Below are 21951 nucleotides of genomic sequence, written 5' to 3' on the forward strand. Positions count from 1 at the left end.
TTATGAAATTAACAGTTACATTGGCTCATTAAATAAGAGTGATCTCCTAAGAGGACTGCTCAGCAGAAGATCCCATGTCATCTTTGAGGGTGGCAGTTGCCTCTGAGCACATGGCCCTCTGGGGGCACGCTGCACCCAAATGCAATAACATCATCACAGCAGACGGCATCAATTGCTGACAAGGGCTGGCAGGTAACAGCCGTCCAACTTTGCTTTGTACATCTTTCTGACCAGAAGGAAAAATATGTCCAAAATACCCTACAGTTTAAGGGATTTCAGTTAAATTTCAATTTTAAAAAATCAATTCAATGTTCAAATTAAAATTCATTTTCAATTAAATTAAAATTTCACTATTTCAATTTGAGCTGCCTTCCAATATTTAAGTGGCCTACAAGAAAGCTGGAGAGGGGTTCTTTATCAGGGAATGCAGGGATAGGGTGAGGGGGAATGTTTTTAAGCTGAAATATAGGAGATCTAGATTAGATATTAGCAAGAAATGTTTTCCTGTGAGGGTGGTGAGGCACTGGCACATGTTGCCCAGAGAAGTTGTGGCTGCCCCATCCCTGGAGATGTTCAAGGCCAGGCTGGATGAGGCTATAAGCAACCTGATCCAGTGGAAGGTGTGTCCCTGTCCATGGCAGAATGGTTGGAACTGGATGATCTTTAAGGTCCCCTCCAAACCAAACCATTCTGTGATTCTATAAATTAAAAAATAAATAAATGAGATAATGAGATATTATCATTACCACTGGAGCAGAATAGTCAAGCACAGAAGGTAAGAGACATTTAAAATGTGTTAAATCATATTACAGGATTTTGCTGCTTCCAGTTTTGTGTGGGAGCAGCTGCTACACTGCATATCCCACCCTTCCCTCTGGGCAAATGTGTCTTCTTCAGTTACTGCTTTCAAAAAGAGTTGACGGAAAAGGAGTTGAAACCAATGAAGTTCAAATACAGACTCTGGGCTTCTGATTGTGCAATGGTGCAGAGTAACACAGGGCTCCTCCTGAAAACCTCTGGCTCCCACAGAGAAGATGTGAGATGCTTCAGGGCTGTCTTATGAAAACTGGCAGCTCAAGGCAAAGAGCAGCATCAGAAAAGCCCAGGTGTTTGCCCAACTTCGAAGTCTGTGGAGTACCAACATCTGTAGAGTCTGAACACCACCACTGCCCTTTGAAGTCAGGGAAGAGACGTCAATCCCACGCACATGTTTGTAATTAGATATTTTAAATGGTATTATTGTTACATTTTTCCCAGAAAGCCCTCACTCACAATTAGCTAAATGAAAAGCAAGAGCTCATACGGGAAAGAAGTGCTCCAAAAAATGACTTGACAGCTGGGCACTCCCTTGTCATGGCTGTCCATGGCCAGGGACACCCCGATACCTGTGCTGCCCAGCTCTGTCTGCCATGCAATATGGAGAGCTGCTGGGCACCAGAGAGCAAGGAGAGGAGGATGCACCTGGCATCAGGCAAGACTCGGACGTCTTCCAACACATCTGTGAGTGATAAGGGGTTTACTGGAACCACATGAATTAAAGCATCACTCAACATTGTGGTTGCTGTCTGTGTTAGAATTTTTCTGCACCACTCTCTTCTAACAAAGTAGAATCATAGAATGTCCTGTGTTGAAAGGGACCCACAAGGATCATTGAGTCCAACTCCTGCCCCTCCGTAGGACAACCCCAACATTCACACCATGTGTCTGAGGGTGGTATCCAAGTGCTTCTTCAATACTGTCAGGCTTGGCACTGGGGCTGTTTCCTTGGGAAGCCTGTTCCAGTGCTCCACCACCCTCTGGGTGAAAATCCTTTTCCTTATATCCAACCTAAACCTCATCAGCAACATCTTCCTGCCATTCCCTTGGGTTCTATCATTGGTCACCAGAGAGAAGAGACCAGCATCTGCTCCTCCTCCTCCCCTTGTGAGAAGGCTGCAGACTGCAATGAGGTCACACATCAATCTTCTCCAGGCTGAGCAGACCAAGTAACTTTAGCCACTAGTCATACAACTTCCCCTCTAAACCCTTCACCAACTTTGTGGTCTCCTCTGGACACTCTCCAGTAGCTTTATATTCTTTCTATACCGTGGTGCCCAAAACTGCATCCTGTACTCAGGCTGGGGATGCACCAGTGTGGAGAAGAGCAGGACAATCACCTCCCTCAACTTGCAGGCAACTCCGTGCTTCATGCACCCCAGGACACGGTTCCGTTCTTGGCTGCCAGGACACACTGTTGGCTCACGTTCAACTTGCTGTTGACCAGAATCCCCAGATCCCTTTCTGCAGGGCTGCTCTCCAGCCTCTCACTCCCCAGTCTGCATGGACATCCAGGGCTGCTGTGTCACAGATGCAAAATCTGGCACTTACCCTTGTTAAACTTCATGCAGTCGGTGATCGCCAAGCAATCGCCCAGTAAAAGCAATGAGAAAAAGAAATAGGCATTTGCACCAGGCTCTGCCTTGAAGGCTATTACGGCTGCCTTGCTCACACTCCCAAACTGTTTGCTGAGAAATACAGCCCAGCTCCATTGCCAGAGGACAGAACCTTACACAACATGTTTAGAGGTATTTTGCTCTTCTGCAGCACATGGCTGTTCCTACGAATCATCTTTGTAGGAAAAAAACCCTAAACCAACACGTTTCATACAAACGACAATAGAGTTGGTGGAGATACGGCCAGTTTCTGCAGGGCTGGGGATTTCCTGGCAGAGTGCACATACCCTTTGTTACGGAAAGCAGACATCAGCAGCAACACCACACCTTTGGGGAGACCAGTGAGCTGGACCAGCCCTGAGAACAGCCTGTGCCCTTTAGGAGCTCGCCCAGGGCAGAGCCGAGCAGGGTGTGGCTGTGGCTGGGAGGGTCGTGCCTCTCTCCTGCCTTCCTTTTCATAGTGCAAACAGAAGCAAATGTCTTGTATGTCCAGTGACAGCTCTTGCATTTTCATAAAAATCCTTTGCTTCCAGCAATTGCACTTAAAAAAAAAAAGTTTTTACTTTTCAAAGTAATCCAAGACTCCCCGATGCATGAAAATCTCCCACTCCATCATATTCCCCCAGACCCTGAAGGATTTATGGCCTCAAGCTGTGTCAGGGGAAGTTTAGGTTGGACATTAGGAAAAATTTCTTCACAGAAAGGGGTTATCAAGCACTGGCAGAGGCTGCCCAGGGAGTTGGTTGAGTCACAATCCCTGCAGGTGTTTAAAAGGTGGGCAGATTAGGTGCTTGGGGCCATGATTTAGTAGTAGACAGGTATGGTTGGAGTTGATGATCTCTAGGTGTTTTCCAACCTAATGATTCTATGATTTTTTTTTTCTGAAAATGTTCTGCTAGCTTCCTTTTTGGCCTTGGGGCTCTGTTACAGCCCCAGGCAGTGACCCATTTGGTTTCAAAACTGGATACAAATCCCCCAGATGTAAAATATTCCATGCAAAACCAGGGAAGGAGGCCCTTTTAGGGTCCCAGAAAACCTGGTTAATTTCCCAGGTACAGTGAATAAAACTGATTCTTGACACTGTATTTTGGTACCTCCAGGGATGGGATGTTTTCTCCACCACTTTCCACTGAGTGCTGAGGTGTCTGCTGCACCTGGTCGCTTCTGCAAGGAAAGGTCAGATCCTGGGAAGATAGGGGCTGTTGCAATATCCGATAGCTTTTTGGACATGTTTATTCACAGAAGTCCGACAGATCAACAGTGCATGAGTTATGGCTGTCCCCATTCCGAGAGGATGTCACCCCCACCCTTCCCTTCGGCTGAGGCACTGGACGGGATGCTCCTCCCTGCTGCCCCACTGCCAGCACCCGGCTCCTTCTCTCTTGGCCCCTTCCCACCCTAGCTCTGCTGTGACCTGTGAGCCCCCAACTTGCCACAGCATCCCTGGGAAAAACTCAGGATCTTAAATAAGGCTTTTGATTTTATGGATTGGAGCCCATGGGTCTGCAGCCTGGCCAAGGGAGCGACAACAAGGTGCAGAGGTAGGGAGCAGGCAGAGCTTTAGCTGCTGCCTTCCCAGAAAACTGTGTGGCTCTCATCTGTCTGCCAGAATAACCAAGATGAGAAAGATGTGAGAAGCGAACACTGGAACGATGCTGAGGTGGGGATGCATTTTCAAGGTGGCTGGGAAAGCCAGCCTGAGTGCTGTCTAATGGTTTGGGAAGCACCAAGGGCAGTCTTCGTGCCTTCAGCCTTCCCCCTCCCAGCCACTTGCAGCAGGCAGATGGCTGGCTGGTCGATGCTATGGGAGTGGCTGGACAAGGAGATGCACTATGGGCAGCTGCTGGTATGTAAACACTTGGAAAGCCCCAGGGCAGGGTCCACCCCATCCCAAAAGCTACAAGATGACAGATGCCGCATCCTGCCTTTGTTGGTAGTGGGTGGAGAGGCTGGGAGGCACCGATAGCATCACCTCCAGCTCCCCTGGCCCTGGGACAGCCAGTGTTTGCAGTGAGAAAAGGTTCTTTACTTTTTTTTTTCTTTTCTGGGTTATCTCAGGAAATCGAGTTGGGAACACTGGTCGGAGGTTTATCCTGAGCACACAAACATGAAAGGGAGCTTTTGCCTTGTCCATGTGGGCAGCACAGGCTGGGAGGTGGGTGCTGGAAGGCTTCTGCCTGAGGACAGCACATTTTGTGTGCATCTGCTTTCCTGCCCCAATGTCTGCATAAAACCGCCCCCCCCCCCCCCGCGTTGTTAAGATGTTATCTTAATGCCAGCTTTGGTTGTGGTGGTGGAGAACCCTGAATCTTGTTTCACTGCTGCTCCTGATCTGAATAATTGTTTGAGTGAGATACTGAAAAGGAATCCGCTACTTTCTAATGGTAACTGTTAATCACTCAGAGCAAAAGTGGACTGGAAAAGTCCCTTTTTCAGGAAAAAAAAAGAAGGCTTTTGCTCTGAAAAAGCCTTCACTTTCATACGAGGTGGAGCCTCTGAAAAGAAAAGCTACTGAAAGTACCTTTGCTTATTGATAGCTCTGAGGGGTCAACTTTTTAGTTTTTCAGGGGTTAATTTTTAGTCTGGCTAAAAGTTAAAGTAGTTCTCAAATTTAAATTGAGCATCAGAGGGTTTAATGTATTGCCTGAAAGGCTTCCCATTTTTAAATGGCAATTTTCCTTTCAGAGGGGCCTGGAAGTGGGTGGCTCTGATCACCATCACTAGGAGGAGATATCCAAACCACTGCAGCAGCTGACATACAGAAATGTGGAGGTAGCAGAGTAAAAAAAGAGGGGAGACATTGTAATGAAGGAGTGGAAGGAGTCCTTTAAACCACAGAAATGAAACACTAGGCCCACAGTAGTTATTAAATCAGCACAGTAAAGACATGGATCTGTTATAGTCGGTCCAGAGGAGGGCAACAAAGATTATCTGAAGGGTGGAGCACCTCCCATACGAGGACAGGCTGAGAGAGTTGGGGTTGCTCTGCCTGGAGAAGCAAAGGCTCCATGGAAACCTTATAGCGACCTTCCAGTACTGAAAGGGAGCTTCCAGGAAAGCTGGGAAGGGGCTTTTTATCAGGGAGTGCAGGGACAGGATGGTAATGGTTTTAAACTGAAAGAGGGGAGATTTAGATTAGATATTAGGAAGAAATGTTTTCCTATGAGGGTGGTGAGGCACTGGCACAGGTTGCCCAGAGAAGCTGTGGCTGCCCCATCCCTGGAGGTGTTCAAGGCCAGGTTGGATGGGGCCTTAGGCAGCCCGATCCGGTGGGAGGTGCCCCTGCCCATGGCAGGAGGGTTGGAACTGAATGATCTTTAAGATCCCTTCCAACCAAACCATTCAATTATTCTGTGATTTTGTGATTCTAAATATCTCTCATGGTTTTGCTGGGTTATATTTGGTCATATATATGAACAAAAGCATAAGGAATGGAAATTGGGTACTGCTCCTGATTGTAAGCTCAGCAGCGGCTTTTCTTTCTCCCTGGGAGGGGAAGTCTTGGCTTTAATCTGGAGGTGATTTGAGAAGCCCAACATTTGCATTCATGTTGTGCTGCGTATTGCAAGCACCTCAACAAAGCCTTTTGCTCCCAAAGAGAGCTGGTGGTTGGGATGGGAGCCCCTCTGCACGGCCAAAGATCATGCAGCAGGAGGAGGAGGCTCAAACCCTGCCTGCGAGATGGCCAGGCTGCCCAGGGTATGTGGTTGGAGGCTGTGAATGCTTGGCATGGGGAGCCGAGAGGAAACCAGTGTCCCTCTGGCTGTGAGCAATATGACAGTCTGCCGGGAGTGATCGGAGGGTGACAGGGATCCTAGGTTGCAGAGGATGTTATTGCACAGAGGGCAGGGGGGCCTCCACCAACTTTTTAGGAAAAAAAAAGAAAAAAAGAAAAACTGATTTTCCTGATATTGTTCTGCACCTCTAAAGGAAATTCCAGGACTGGGAACCTTCAGGGAAACAATGAGCAGGGCTGGTGGTGATGGTGGGCTGCTCCCAGGCTGGCATGGTCCTGCTGCATTCATGGCAGTTCCCTGTGCTCCCACCCCAGCCCTTTTGGATGCAGTTGGTGCCTCTGCCGGGCTCTCCAGACTGTCGAGAGTGATGAAGGGGTGGCCACGTGAGAATTGCACTGCCAGAATCCCGCTGCCTGCACCCTCAGAGAGCTGCACTGCTGGTGTCCTGCTGCCTGCACCTCAGTTGCACTGCTGTCAACTTGCGGTCCACATCCCACACTGGATGCAGTGCTTCGTTTTTTTTGCTTAAGCAATTTCCTGCAACCTTGCTTTTACAGAAAAACACTCAAATTCCAGAGGAACTGTGACACTGGAATGCTCCCTGATGTTTCATGCATAGGAGAAGTCTCTTTTGTTCAGAGGAACTAGTATTTCAGCCTTGCTACAAGTGGTTCTGATGCATGGGTTAACTGAGAACACCCATATCACTGCACCTTTTACTGAGATTTGAGTTTTAGAAGAAATTTTTTTTCCCCCTCTCTGTTCCTTCCCTGAAATAACAAAGGCATCTTTTATTTTCAATGCTATAAGTTTCCTAGGGTGAACAGCTCTCCCCTCTCTTAGGATTGGCCAAGTTCTCTGCATCCCTGTGGGTGGGGATATGCTTGCTTAGTGATGCTTGAGTCCTGACAACTGATGGTATCACAGGAGAAAAGCAACAGCACACAGAGCCTGCATGACCCAAGCGAGATGGAGTTCCCATTGGACTTCACATCTCCCCTCTTCTGCAGCATGTGAATGGGGTCTCACCATAAAAATGGGGGCTGCTGTGTTTTGCAGGCGGCTTGAGTGCTCTAATTGCCACAGCCGTGGTAATTCAGCATCACGGAGGGATCTGCGGGTATGCAGAGTTCTCCATTGTGGTGGCCACGGGTGACACGTTTGGGTGTAATTGTTAATGACACTGGGTCCTCTGTGCTGAGGTCCATGGGCTGGATGCAGGCATGCTCAACTACTCCTCACCCTTAACAGGTTCATTAATATGCGTTGGAAAGGCATTTCTCCCATCCTCTGTTCTCCCTGCTGTGTTTCTTCTCCCTCTGCTGAGACACAAGTGTTAAATTCCTGGCTTAGCAAAACAGGGTTCAGTGTCAAATGCTTCATTTCAGGTTTTTGTGAGGAGCCAGTTCATTTACAAATCACCAGCTGGAAGTTATTAGGCCCTTAAAACAAAATAAATTACTCTAAAATTGTGCCTCCCTGCAGTTGGTCTGCTATTAATTTGTGCTGAGTGCTGGAGCCAGCTAAACCCCAGCCCGTTTGCTGTCTTCTTCCCCTCTGGCATCTTTCTGCATAAGAAAAGGGCAGCAAGACGGAGGATGAGGGGAGGTGCTGGGATTTCAGGTGCCCAGTTCTCCATTGGTGCTGGGTCCATCAACCCATAGCTGTTTTACTCCCCGCTTTGTACTGAAAAGTATCATACTTTAGGAAGCAACAAGGAAAATAATGTGGAAAAAATAGCTAAATATATTTTTTAATTATTCAATTTTTTTGTATTGTTCATGTTTAAAGAGGTCCAAGCTGATTTCCACCACAGGGCTGCAGCTCAGTGCAGGATTTTACTCCCCACAGCGGGGCTTCACCACTGCACAGCCGTGCTTATGCATCTCAGGGGATGTGAAGACAACTGACTCACTTCTCCATCTCTGCTTGGTGTGGTCCCAGCTCTTATCTGAACCACCGGAATATTGCACCACAACTGCCATCACTTCATCTAGCTGATGGTGGCAGTGCCATCTGGTTACACATGATGGCAGGAGATGGGGTGTTTGGAGTCAGAAATATACTGCATGGTCCTTCCCTTTCTCTTTCTCAGGGCCAGGCAAGCTTTGGCAGGCTGAGAGAAACGCCTCCAGTGCTAAAGGATCTCCCCAGGGCTCGCCCTGGCCCTGTGATGAAGATTTGGGAACCTGCTGATGCTGGTCTCTTCTCCAAAGTAGGAATAGATAGGGTGAGAGGAAATGGCCTCACGTTGTGACAGGGGAGGTTTAGTTTGAATATTAGAAAGAAATCTTCACTGAAAGAGTGGTCAAACATTGGAACAGGCTGCCCAGGGAAGTAGTGCAGTCACCAACCCTGGAGGTGTTTAAAAAACATGTAGATGTGGCACTTGGGGACATGGTTTAGTAGGCACAGTGGTGTTGGGCTGATGGTTGTACTAGATGATCTTAGAGGTCTTTTCCAACCTTCATGATTCTATGATTTCTCCCAGGCAATGGGTTTCGTCCATTCTGTGATCTGCAGAGCTAGAACGAGACATTGTTTTCCATACAAACTGCAGATTGCTTTTTATTGTCCTTTCCACCGAAGATTACCTCTAGCATAATCTGGGAGTCTCCTCCACCAGCCCAGGTCCACGAATTGCCAGTGGTATGTGGAGCAGTGGTACCTTGCATGAGAGCTGGTTTTGTGCTGGAGAAGGCTTGCATCTGGCAGCTTGCATCCTGGCTCCACAGATACAGATTTCCTCCTTGCCTTCACTTCCCAGCTCCCCATTGCCTTGTCTGCCACTTCCCTCCTCTGTGTCTGTAGGGATGTAATTTTACGAAGGACAACCGCAGCAGAAGATAACGACTTGCTTTTGCTGACAAAGATAACTACCTGCTTTTGCTGAGACAATTGGGGATTTCCTCCACCGAGTGAGTCCTGCTTCCCTTGCTGTCCCAAACAGAGCCAGGCAGACGGAGTTCCACCTTTCCCATGAGTGCCATCAGATGCCATGGCTGGTTCAGAGCATCTTGGTACCCCCTTGAAATCTCTGTTTAAAGTGATGCTGTGCATCTGAGTGGGATGTTAAGGCGGAATGATGCTCACTGTGCACTTTTGCTGAGAAGTGGCATTGGAACATCGAACACAGCACAGCTGGAGCTGTGGCCTCCATCCCCCTCTGCAACAGTGCTGCTTGTGGAGAGCTGAAACTGTGGATTAATGCATCATTTTCTAATAGAGCCAAGGGAGCATTTGATTGGTAATGAATCTGTCTGGGCAGCTCCGAAGATGTTTTCTAACATTGGGAAATTTCCCTGAAATAAGTAGAGAGGGAAATGACTCCAGAATAACTGCTTTGGTACCGGCCTCTGCTACAGGCATCTGTCAGCATGTTCCCAAGCCTGGGCAGCCTCTGCTCCTCCCCATGGAGCTGAATTTCTCAGCATGCGGGGCTTGTGCCTGAGGGCATGACCCACGAGCTGCTCTTCTCCTTCGTCAAGCACCAGCACCCCAGCTTTGCTGCAATAGCGTAGTAATAAAAGGTGAGGCTCTTGCTTTCATGGCTGCAAAGAAAACCCAGGGAGGGTCTGTCAAACCAGACAGTGCCTAGGCTAATAACGTGCCCTGTTAAAAGCCTCGAAGGTTATTAAATGTTCCTTGGCACCTGAGTATCACCAGGATCCAAATATCACTAACAGTTTACTGTTGGCCAACACACACATTTTTAAGTGAATAAACTGTTTGCAAAAGTATTTCCTAGATCTATCCCTTTTGTGCCAATGTCCTCACCCTTCCTGTATTTTCCACAGCAGTGGATTGAATTTCTTCTTTTCATGCTGAGTTTGCTCAGAATTACAAAGAAATAAATAAGCCCTAGTGATTTGTATGACCTCACCCTGAAACACTAACTTAGGCAGACAGTTTGAGTTCATTTTAACATTCCTCCAGCTCAGAAGAATGAAGTGGACATATCTTTGCCCTGCCTGTCTGTCTCTGTCAAAGCTGAAGGGACCACTGAAACTCACATACCTCCTTCCAGGTGGGGATCGCAACAAGCCCCCAGCCTGCCACCCCATGCAGGGCTCTCCGAGGGGACTCTGTGGGGGCTGCAAGCCATTTTCTCCCTGCCAGAACAAACCCCTGATCATCCTTGCAGCAACAATTGTGAGAGGAGCGCTTGAACCTAAGGGTAGCGGAAAAGCAGCATGAGTTATTTTGTGTCAAAAAAAGAACACCCCCCCTTCTTGCTAGTATTTCAGATTTCTAACAGCATTTATGCCTTCCCAGCCAAACTGGAAAGAAAACAAACCCAGGGTTCAATGACTGAAAAAAATGCTTCATTTGCTAAACAGGGCAAAATACCTTCCTCTTGCAGGAGGGAGAGAAGGGGGATCTGGATGGGACCCAGGACAGCCCTCCCTCCCAAATAGTTTGAGTTATCAAAAAGCCTAAAAAAAAATCAGCTGAATCAGAACAGTCCCTGGCAGTCAGTAAGATGTTTCTCATAAGTAAAACATCCTGGTGCAAACACGTCGTGTCGGCTCTGCTGCCAGCTCAGTTCAGAAGACCATGAAATGATACCCCCTGTCGCAACCCCTCCTTCCCTTCTGTCTCATGCAGGGAATGTGCTGCTGTGGGACAGGGTATGCTGAATTCCTTGCCAGGGCTGTTCCCCATCACCAACATCCATCCTGGCACTCCCCCAGACCTCTTTTCCCTTTTTTTAGCCTGTCAATGACGGGAATAACCTTGTGTAAAGCCTCCCTCTATAAAGTGCTGCTGCCTCTAGCAACACAGGAATTGCCTCAGTTCTTCCTAAATCACAAGAATTAAGGCTTTGGGCTTTTTTTTTCTTTTTCTCTTTTTCTTTCCGATATCACAGCATAACGATAATATTATTAGGACCAGGACTTGTCAGGGAGAAGAAAGTCTTTCACCATTCTGCAGTGCTCTGGAAATTTCTGCTTTCTACCTGCTTCATAGGAACATCCTTAAGCTTAATATTTTAAATGCTCCCAAATGTGCCAGGCACACTGCACCCTTGGGGAGCTGCCCCACTGTGCACAGATCCTGACCAGCTCTTAGAGTGTGTTTTGGTGTAAAGGCAAAAGCTGAATTTGCTCACTGGGGCTCCATGTATCTTTGTGAGCATGGGGATGCTGTATGTCTCAGGGAAGCCACAGACCCTGGGATCACCAGTTTTGAGTTTTTAAGGTTTGTGGTATCCAGTGTTTGTAAGAAATCTCTAAGTCAACAGATTACAAGGAAATAGTCCTGGGTTTTATGCAGTACATGGTTTTTCCTCTGCCCCAGCTTTAGGAAACAGGCTAGTTTTGCTCTCTTTAGCCTATGTTTGCCCTCTCGTCCCTTCATGCTCTCTGTGCCATGAACTTCTTGTCCCTGCTGGCAGCAGACCTGCCATGCTCCCCCACTATGTCTGGACTCCAAATTTGCAGCTGAGGGGCTGGGCACAGGTGGTAAAAGAGCAGGGGAGCCTGTAGATGATGAAGGCATAGCAGAGGGCACAGTTAGGGGATTAATTAGCAGCTAAACAAGGACCCCTCAGGTGTGGCTTTTTTTGTCAGGACAAACTCCTATTTTAAAAATAAAGTGTGCAAATGGATAAGACTGTTGGCATTTTTTTGGTGGAGGTAGGTGTCGGAAGATGCTCATGGTTTTGAGGGTGTGTCTGCTTGTCAGGGCTGAGGGAAAGCACAAAGACTTTTCCGCTGTTACAGATCTCAGGTAACCAGACTCAGTGCATCCAGGGAGTAGTTCCAACAGATAAGAGTTGCCACGTTGCTCCTTGGATTGAAACTTGGGCTGGTTAAAGTGGTCCTCTGAAAGCAGGGACCTGGTGAACTCTGTGGGGATGGTGCACCATTGTGGGTGCTGTGGGGAAAAGCTGCTGGGTGCTTCTGTGTTGGCAGTGCTGATTTGCTTTAGTGTGTGTTTGTTGCCCCTGTGACTTCTACTACCCAGTTCTGGAGAGTTACGTTGCCTGTGCAATGAGAACACTGGTCTGGGCATTGGGGGCTCTGCTCTGTTGCAGAGAAATCCTATGTAACCTTGAGGAAATTGCTTCTCCTTTCGCCTTCAGGCTAGAGACTTGTTTCCTAACACGAGGAAGGATTTGGTGTTTGCTTTGCATATCTAGACATACTGCTAGCTGTTGCAAACTGGTGCAGTGCTGCCATTGCAACGAAGCCCCTTTGCTTTCTGCCTGCTGCAGCCCTGGCTTTTGTTTCATACCTGTTCTTGGCAGAGCTGAGAGTTTCCCAACACTGCTTTTCCACCCCCTTCCTGAAAAACACTGAGAATGGGATTGTACCCTCCCTTCCTCCATGGCAGCTGGGGAACACGGAGCACAAGTGAAGATGACTTCACCTTTCCATGGCACTTCTTTTGTTGCTGATGTGGTATTTCATGGGCAGACAAAAGAGAAAAATTCATTCAGGATAGTTATGGAAATCATGGAATCATGAAGGCTGGAGTTGAAAAAGACCTCTAAGATCATCTAGTCCAACTGTCAGCTCAATACCACTGTGCCTACTAAACCATGTCCCCAGGTGCTGTTTCTACATGGTTTTTGAACACCTCCAGGTATGGTGACTGCACCACTTCCCTGGGCAGCCTGTTCCAATGTTTGACCACTCTTTCAATGAAGAATTTTTTTCTAATATTCAATCTAAACCTCCCTTGGCACAATTTGAGACCATTTCCTCTCATCTTATCTCTTCTTACCTGGGAGAAGAGACCAGCACCCACCTCACCACAACCTCCTTTCAGGCAGTTGTAGAGAGCAATAAGGTCTCCCCTCAGCCTCCTCTTCTCCAGGCTAAACAACCCCAGTTTTCTCAGCTGCTGCTCCTCGTAAGACTTGTTCTCCGGCCCCTTTGCCAGCTTTGTTGCCCTCCTCTGGACATGCTGCAGCACCTCAATGTCTTTCCTGTACTGAGGGGATGAGGGTCCCCTACAGATAACCAATGCCTGCTTTTATTATCCGTCATTCTAGGATTCTGTGTTTTCTCTCCAAAAACTGCTGTATTCCCTGTGACCGTATCAAATGAAGAGGGTACTGAGTGGAACCACATGGCTGATGAAGTGAAGGGAGAGATGCAGCAACTGCTGCTTGTGCTTCTTATCACATTTAATCACTGGCAAGGAAACTGCTGCCTCTGGCTGCTGCTCCAAAATCCCGCTTAGCTTTCGCTAGCAGGCTTTGCTAAGCCAGGATTTGCTAACACAGCTAATCAACTTTTGCTGCCCACTTGCATGGTCTTGAGGACTGGCGACAAACAGCTGGAGGAGGTAATACTTTAGTTGGCACCAACTGTTTGCAAAACGAGCATGTTTGCAAAATAGCCGTGGTGATGCACCCTTCTTCCAGTAAACCCTTTGTGCCAGGCAGCTGCAGCTGGGGCTTTTTGACAGCTGGGGACTTTCCTGGGCTTTGTGTCACATCCTAGGGGCAGTCTGAAAGATTTGTGGTGTCCCTGTGACAAAGCGGCTGGCCCTTCTAAGAGCAGCCGTATGCATCCAAGCTCCCCTTTGGTAGCTGTGCCCGGGTGTGGGGCGTAGCTGCCTGCCGTGTCTGGGTCTACACCCCAGGACAGACCTGTGGGGCAGTCCTTCTGTCCGTGTCCCTATGCCTGCAGAACAGCTGGAGCTACGCATGATGAAGCCGCATCTATCCATGCTCTTCGCGAAGCTGCACCCGTTTCCCTGCCTGCAGAAAGCCCGAAATAGGATGGAATGTGATGAAATGTGAATATCTGCTGCCCTCTCCTGTTAGCTCTGCCTGGGAGCCGACCCTCACCGGCCTACACCGGGTTTCGGGGTGCTTATAAGAGCTTCCAAAGCAAGGGAAGCCAGGTGGAGGCGTACCGATATTCCAAAGGGAGTTTCTCATATGCCATAACCACTGTTATTAAGGCTGCTGTGCATTTGACACCCTGATGGTTTGCTTCGCTGTCAGGTTGGTCTGTGGGGCTGAAACCCCACAGCACCTGCAAGCTTCATGGCTCTGAAGCAAGGAAGTTTGGCTCCATCTAAGTATTTGGTTTGGCACCTTCCAGTTATTTTATTTTCATACTTTATGGTTGGTTTTTTTTTAACATTGCTTGCAATCTCAAAGCAGAAAGTAATTTCCAGTAAACTGAAGAAGAGTCAGTGCAGAATCAATCTAAAATGTCAAACAAGCAGGTATTGACCAATTTGAAAACTTTTATTTCCTTCCTGAAATACAGCGTCATTGGGAGTTGTGGAAAACTGCATCTTTTGATTAGGAACAGTTTTCTGACCCAAATGTAACTGGCTAGAGGTTTTTCTGTCCAGCACAGTCAATGGCTGTTAGCCTGTAGACATCTTCAGCACAGCTGCTGCCTTTTTGTTTTCCAGAAAACAGCATCTTTAAACTCTTCAGACTCTTGCCCCTTTGTAAGTCTGGAGGTTTTTCTGCCTCATGGGGAAAACCAGTTTTCAGGAAAGCAAACATTTTCTGGCAAATGAAGGTGTTAACAAAAGGAAACTCCATGTATTTTGAAGACCATTTTGCTACTGGAGAAGTGTTTCATGAGAGTCCTCAATGTGTGCATCCCCATACAAATAATAAGAGGGGAAATACCTTTATTGCAGTTTTTGCATTTATAAAGTGACTATCTCAAAAAATTAGGGGCAGCCCAGATGAATCACAGAAGATAATTTTGTTCACATGTGCACTCTGAGACCTCTGCTCCTGCTGTCAGCATGCTGGTCCTACTTGGACCATGTGAGGAATAGTTACAGCTGCTGAAGTAGCTGACAACTTCCAGAGTGTTTTGATGTTGTTTTATGCCCAGAATACCTGGATGGTATACAAATACCTGAATACCTTTCTCCTCCTTGGTGGGTGTGGAGGTGGTGTTATCTCTGCTCCTATGGAGAGATAGATGCTGGGGCTCTGTGTGTCCCCCGATGTCAGCAGCAGAGCTCAGGCGGTGAGCTGGGTTGAGCAGGTATTTGTTTACACGGTCTCAGGAACCACAGTGGTGTTACTTATTCCTGCCCTGGCTGGTGTCCCGGCAGCTCCTGGACGCTGGCAGCTCTGCAGTGCTGGCCAGGAGCAGAGCAGACACTGCTGCATTTCACAGCCCCACTCAATGCCCCTGTGTCTGCTCCTCCAAATATTCACACCTCTCTGGGAGCTTGGGGATGGGGGAGATGCTGGGGTGGGGTGCATGGGATGAGGGTTATAACCCTAGGGCTGCAGGGGTGTCCCCAGACTCTGATCATCCTGAACCCCTTCCTTCCAAGCTGTTGTAGTGGTGGGACACAGCATGGGCCCAGCTGCCAACTTGGGCTGGGGTCAAGGCCAAGGTACACAGGACAAGTCTTGGAGTGAGCGTTGGCCAGGGCCTGCTTGCTGTGCCCCGTCTGACCCAGCTTTTCAGCCCGCTGCTCCATCAGAATGCTTCTCACGTCCTCCGCGTGGGCTGGGAAACGTGGCACGGGCTGTGGGAGGCATGGCCTGGCTCTGGGGCACAGCCACTGGCCGGGCAGTGGGATGCCCTGTCTGCATCCCCTCTTTCCATTCCTCTAGCTTAAATTACTCAGGGTTGAGTTAAGCCTTTGCTCTCAGTTGTGAGTTATGTTTTCATTTGCACACAGTAAAATGCAGGTTTTTTGTACATGTTCCCTCTGTGTGCCCAAACCTTGGCCTTATTGGCATAAATATTCAGGGTGCTCTGTGAAATGTTGGTACTGAATAAAGCTTATAGGAAAGCTACAAAGCAGGGAAGGGGCAGAGGCATGGCACTGAGCAGTAGGGGACCCTTGTGTCATTTGAACCCCATGGGTTTGCAAGGCTTATACCTACAAGTGTGTGTAACAAACTTAAAGCAAGAAGAGTAACCCAGTAAAAGGGTGGCTAAGTGGGCATGTGTGTTTGGCTACATGAGGCAGCAGAGCAGCGAAAACAAACAGCTAGGCATATCTCTGCCTCAGCAATAGGAAGGAACACCTTAATTCCATATCACCTATGACAAGACCAACCTTTAACTTGGGGAGCTGAGGACAGACAGAAGAGTAATTCAACTAATTACCCCTTGTCCTTCTCAGGTCTGATCCCTATGGCAAGGGTTTCACCAGGCTCCCTGGCTCTTGAGGGGTCTGGGGAATGGCAAGGCAGCCAGGCTGCCATTTACCGCTGGTGCCTGCCAGCCTGTTAAGGCCTGTTTGCCATAAACCTACTCGAAAAACGTATCCCAGATTTGGAGGGATGAAAGGTATTTGAAAGGATATGCAGGATGCATTGAGTGAGAAATCTTAATTAATATTTAAATAGCACGGTGGAATTTGTCTAAATCCAGCTAGATTAAATGCAGACATGATAATGGATGAGCTTGAATTTCTGATGGAAATTCCAGCAAGCCATGCTGTACAGAAATACAGCAGCCAAATGAGTGCTCAGAAGCTACAGTGCCTTTATTATTTGGCCCAAATGGTGATATGCAAAGGATATGGTGCTTTTCTTCTTGATGAGAGTTACATTTGTAGTTTATTCCTTTAGCTAAGTACAAAACCAATAGAAAGGGGGAAGCACTGAAAAGAGGTGAAACTCACATAGGTGACACTCAAAAGATGCTTGTGACCATCAAATCTCATGATTCTCTTAAGTGTCTCATTGGAGATGACGGGGAGGTATTTTAGAGCGTCTTGTTGTAATGTAGGGTTTCTCTTGTTAGTACTTCCCACTGTGAAAGGCAATGATGGCTTTGTGTTAAATCCCTTAATATTTCCCATTTTCTCCCTGTGTGTGGGTTCTGTGTCTCAGGCTGCAGCTTTTTGTGGTGCTTTTCTTATAGGCCAGCTGGGCGATTGCTGGGCAGAGGAGAATGAAACTAGGACAGAGGGATGCATTTATGCCCCCCGCTGTTCTCTGTAAGGCTGAGGTGACATCACTTCACCATTCACTCACACCATATTAATTTAGCTGCACCTTGTTTTGGAGAGCTGGAGCCTGAGGCTTTGCCACTTCCTATGGTCTCCTCAAGCCGGCTGAGGTTTCCTGGCTGCCAAGACAGAGAAGCAGGCAACTTTTATGGCAGGGCACTGCTGAAACCCAGCTGGGGATGAATAGAGCCCATAAATAGAAAACCTGGAGCTGCTTTCCTTGCGGAGTGACTCTGCCCAGGCACGCTCTGGTTGGAGGAAACCAGAGAGCCGGAAAGCATCTGGCCCTGCCTGTGGTCCCCCTTGTCAGGGTGAGCCAGCTCTGTGAGGACAGTGGCTGCTGGCCATGGGGATGGGCTCTGACGCCCAGAAGTGTCCCCAGCTGGCCTGTGGGTCTCTGGCTGGAAAGCTGCGGCTGCAGGGTCTTGCAGGGCTGTGCACCCACGCGCTCTTCTCAGTCAGACTGAAGGGATCTCCCCTTTTCCATTCTTCCTCGCAGGTGCTGTGCCCCAGATCACCTGCCAAGGGGAGGAGAGGCTGCCTTGCTCTTGCCGGGGTGCCCAGAGCATGGGCAGGCTACGCATCTCCCTGTTTGCACTGGGTGAGGAAACACCCTCTGCGCGTACTCGAGTCTCTGGCACTCAAAAAGGAAGGCCGCTACAACCTCAAAACCATTTGCAAATAGCTTCTGTTTGCTCAGACAAACACTGGAAAAAAATATATAATTTTTTTCTCGCAGCAGTGTGTTTATTGCCCCGCTGTTTGAGCACAGGCTTAGCTCCTGAGCACTGCTGAGTACTGTTTCTAATTGTCTGCTTTCAAGCTGGCCACAGTTTCAGCAGTTTTTCATGAGTGATTTTCTCTGAGCAGTGTAAATGCTGCTCTTAAACCTGAGGTTTTTTGTGTTCGGCTCTGCCTCCTACCCACCCACTGCGGTGGGAACAGCAATTTGGAGAAGAACGATCCATATTGTTTAAGATGATGCAAACTGGGCTAGAGAGGGCATCCCCCTTACTTTCCCAGGGGCAGGTGTCGAATGCTGGTGCATCTGCAAGCCCCCTGCCTGGGTCTCGTTGTATGCTCCGTGGAGACCCTGGGAACATGTTTAAATCCACTGTGGTGCAGGCTTAGCGTTGAAGTGTGAGCTTAGCGCCCATTGACTCATGGGCTTTACTTACTGTATGCACAGCTGGAGAAAAAAATAACTCCCTAGTTCAATCGCATAGCTAATGCCCTACCTGAGGAAATGTTTTTTCCTGCCTGAAGTTGGAGCGAGGTCTGGCAGCTGGGAGAGCAAAAAGAGGCCTTAAGGCTTGGCTGCTGTGTGCTCAAGCAAACAGCTGTGGCAGTGTCAGATCTTACCAGCTCCTGTAGTCACTTCTAAATGTCCCCATGCTGGTCAGGAAGGGAGGGAAGGTGTCTTCTCCTCCTAGTTCGATAGTCAACATTTTACATGGCATTCAGCATCTCCAAAGCAGGGATGCTGTGGTCCAGGTGGGCCTGCCCTCCCACTATCCCTGCAGAGCATCCTCTTCCAGGGGGTTGAGAGGGTGGGTGACTCTCAAAATAGCTTTTTACACCTAGTCAAGCCCAGCAATGTGGTACCTCCAAGTCACAAGTCCTTCTGAGCCCAGAAGCCTAGCCACTTGTGCTGCAGAAGGTGAATGTGTGCAAAGCAGCTCTGTTTGGCAGGGGAAGGTCTCCCTTTGGTTCCTGTGGCATGCTCCAATTTCTGCTCCTGCTCTGATGCTCCTCCGTGAGTCAGTTCAACTTGCCAATCCAACAGAAAACAAACCCTGCTGGCCAAAGGTGGGTCTTCTGCTGTTTTAGTGAGTTAGAGCAGCTGGGCAGGTAGTTGAAGACAGGTCGTGGAAGGAGAGATGTAAAACACCATGGCCTAAAACAGAGCCAGGAGCCGCCCCCCTGTGCCCAGCCACCAGCTGCTGCTGCTGCAGGGCATGGTGCCCATAAGCCAAAGGAAATGTGACTTTTTTTCTTTTAACTAAATAGCTTCAGCTGGATCACAGTATTGCTGTGCCTTGAGCTATCACAGGACTTCCTTCACTGTGGTGCATTCATTAGAAATATTCTACAAATTGCAAGGTGTTTATAGCCCCAGGGGATGGACATCATCTACAGTCTGAGAGATATAGGTTTGCATTATGGCTGGCCACCTCCAGGAGCAGCATAGCCCAGTGGAAAAGGCAGCATTTTGAGCAACAACTTGTCCTGGCTCTCCTAATGGACATGATTTCTCCAGCCTCTGGTTTCTTTGTCTGAAAACCAACATGATGCACCTTGTACCCTGCAGCTGGGAACATTCCAGGTGTTACTGATACAGATTATTAAAAAAATGTATGGTCTGGTGTGTAAATTCTGAATGCTCCCTCAAGAAAACCACCCAGACACTAAAGGAAAACATGAGCTTTTACTGTGTTAGGCCAGAGATTTCAAAAGCGTTTAAATTTGCCAAATCCTGTAAAATTTCAGTGGGCTTTGGGAAACATATCTCTTAAATCCTGGTGAAAGGGGGTTTCACAACAGCAGTGGCTTTTCTTTCTTGCCTCTCACTTTTGTTTAGTGGATGAACAAATAAAAACAACCAAGAAAGTGATGGGAAGGATGATGCAAGGGGCAGAGGAGTGGTATCTAAGCTGTGTTATTACAGAGAAAATGACCTGGCACTGAAAGAATTAAAATAATGTCATTCCTGTTTGCTCTGGCTCATTTTTAATACGCCAGTCACCTTGACATTTCTAAAAGAATTTTTCAAGTATGTAAGTTCAAAAATTATGCAACTTGACAAAAGCAAAGGGAGGGTGTTTGAGGCTGGTGGAGTAAACTAGGAGCTGGAGGCAGCTTGTGTTGTATGCGGGGAGTGATGCTGGTGTGAGCTGAGCTGGACGGGGCTCACTCCCGCACCCTCATCCGTGTGGGGCAAGTGGATGGGACAGCTTGGGGATATCCCTGTGTGCCAGTGGCAGGCAAGCTGGGGCTGCTTGCTGGTGACACTGCAGTGGATGCAGTTTGAGCCCAGCTCTTCTAGAGCCCTTAAGACATAGGAATTAAAAATGGCATGTGAAAGAAAAAGCAGTTGGGCAGTGGCCTTCCTCCAGCGTCCCACCAGCCATGCTGCCTCAGAGATTGTCTCCCTCAGAGAACATGACTTGGGGAATGGGGTCAGGTTGCCACACTGAACCAGACTAAGGGGGACAAGGGTAGATCTGTACCCCCCGAGTCCGAGCTGAAGCTGGGCGATTGCTGATGTAGAAGCCACGGAGGAGATCATTTGCCTGTGTAATTGTATGCTTTGCTGTTAAGCGTATTGATTCTGAAAAGTTAATCAGACAATTTGGAGGTGCTATATCTAAAAACATAAAATCCCATTAAACTGATTAAATTAAAACTGAATCCATCTTAAATAACCCCATGCAACTTAAAATTGTTGAAATAGCATATTGTATTCAAATAAAATTATTTCAGTCAAACAAGGCTGTGGGGAGCTCCTGCCCGCTGATGCCTTGTGCGTCTCAGCAAGTGACTGTGCCAGGAGCTGTGTGCAGGGATCTCCTGTAGTACAACATAAGGTTTCTGCCACATTTGGGGACCATGGTGATGTTGGTAAGGGGCTCTCTGGGACCAGTCCCTGGGTGGTGATGCTGTGGACACGGATGTGACTGATGAACATGTGGCCACGTTTGTTGTGAGGGATGTGACACAGCCCTGTTAGCCTTCTCCTTGTACCTTAGGGAAAATACAGTGCTTAGCAGCAGTCTGTTCCCAGAAGCATCAGGTTATGTGACTGCACCTCATCTGTGGTATATTTTCAGCTGTTTTATGCAGCATGCTGAAACCTGAACAGCTTCTTGAAAATGATGATAGAATCATAGAACGGGTTGGGTCGGAAGAGACCTTAAAGATCAACCAGTTGCAACCCCCCTGTCATGAGCAGGGGCACTTTCCATTAGATCACTAGGTGATGCTTTGCCATGTGTTGTTTGAAGTGAGTGTTAGTCCTGGGTGATGAACACGAGATGAAGTTTGGGGTCTGCTCATCAGTTTGGAAGTCAAAAAGACTTCGGTGTGGATGTAACATGTATTCTACCAATGTGGAGGCTCTTGCTTGCAGGCAGATCAGTGCAGGGCACAGCTCTTGCAACAGTGGAAGTGCTCCAGGGGGACTAGGGTATTGGACGGGATCAGTCATCAGTGGGGAGAGCTGTGTCTGGGGAGCACATGTGCCATGCCTGAGGTGCCTCATGGAGCAGGAGGGGGACCCCACAGTCCTGGCAGACACAGCCCATGTGGGGCAGAGAGATTTGCCTTTGGGGCATGCCTTGTCCTGGATCTTGCAAGCCAGCACCGCAGCAGCCCTCTGACAAGGTCAGTGCCTTGATTTAGGCAACACCTAAAGGAGGAAGGAGGAGATAATGCAGAGTGGCTGTGAGCCTGGAGCAAGCACTGATTCCTACAACGGTCCCATCCCTGCCATCTCATGGACTGCAGCTTCTCACTGCAGCACATGACCTTACCAAATCAGCTATTCTCCAAATGTGTGCCCACTCTAGACACGAGGTACCTGGCTTTAGAAACAAACCCCCAGCTCAGTTGAAACGCCAGCATGGAGTATCAGGCAGACACAGTGGCAGGAGCTTATTTCAACTGTCTGAGGGACAAGAAAAGGTTTTATCTGCCAAAAGCCAAGTTCAGGATTGTTTCTGATTGCATCACTCAGCTAAAGTGCTGCTGAGAGCTGTATGCCTTATATTGCCTTAGCGATGTTATCGACTGGCACCCGGCAAAGCAGGACTTGTGACTCGGAGATAAGTGGAGGATTGCTCAGTTAGTTTGCTTCCAAATTT

General features: G+C 48.2%; 1 protein-coding gene across 1 annotated transcript in view; it reads left to right on the forward strand.

Moving 5' to 3' along the window:
- Positions 1-3807: 3807 nt before the first annotated feature.
- FOXA2 (forkhead box A2) overlaps positions 3808-21951 on the forward strand; it is a 33825-nt gene continuing 15681 nt past the window's right edge. Inside the window, exon 1 of the mRNA XM_069850294.1 lies at positions 3808-3973. Within this exon, the coding sequence (XP_069706395.1) occupies positions 3930-3973 (44 nt within the window). The 5' untranslated portion in view covers positions 3808-3929. The remainder of the gene's footprint in view (positions 3974-21951) is intronic.

The sequence above is a fragment of the Phaenicophaeus curvirostris genome, chromosome 2 (genome assembly GCF_032191515.1).
Source record: "Phaenicophaeus curvirostris isolate KB17595 chromosome 2, BPBGC_Pcur_1.0, whole genome shotgun sequence".
NCBI lineage: Eukaryota > Metazoa > Chordata > Aves > Cuculiformes > Cuculidae > Phaenicophaeus > Phaenicophaeus curvirostris.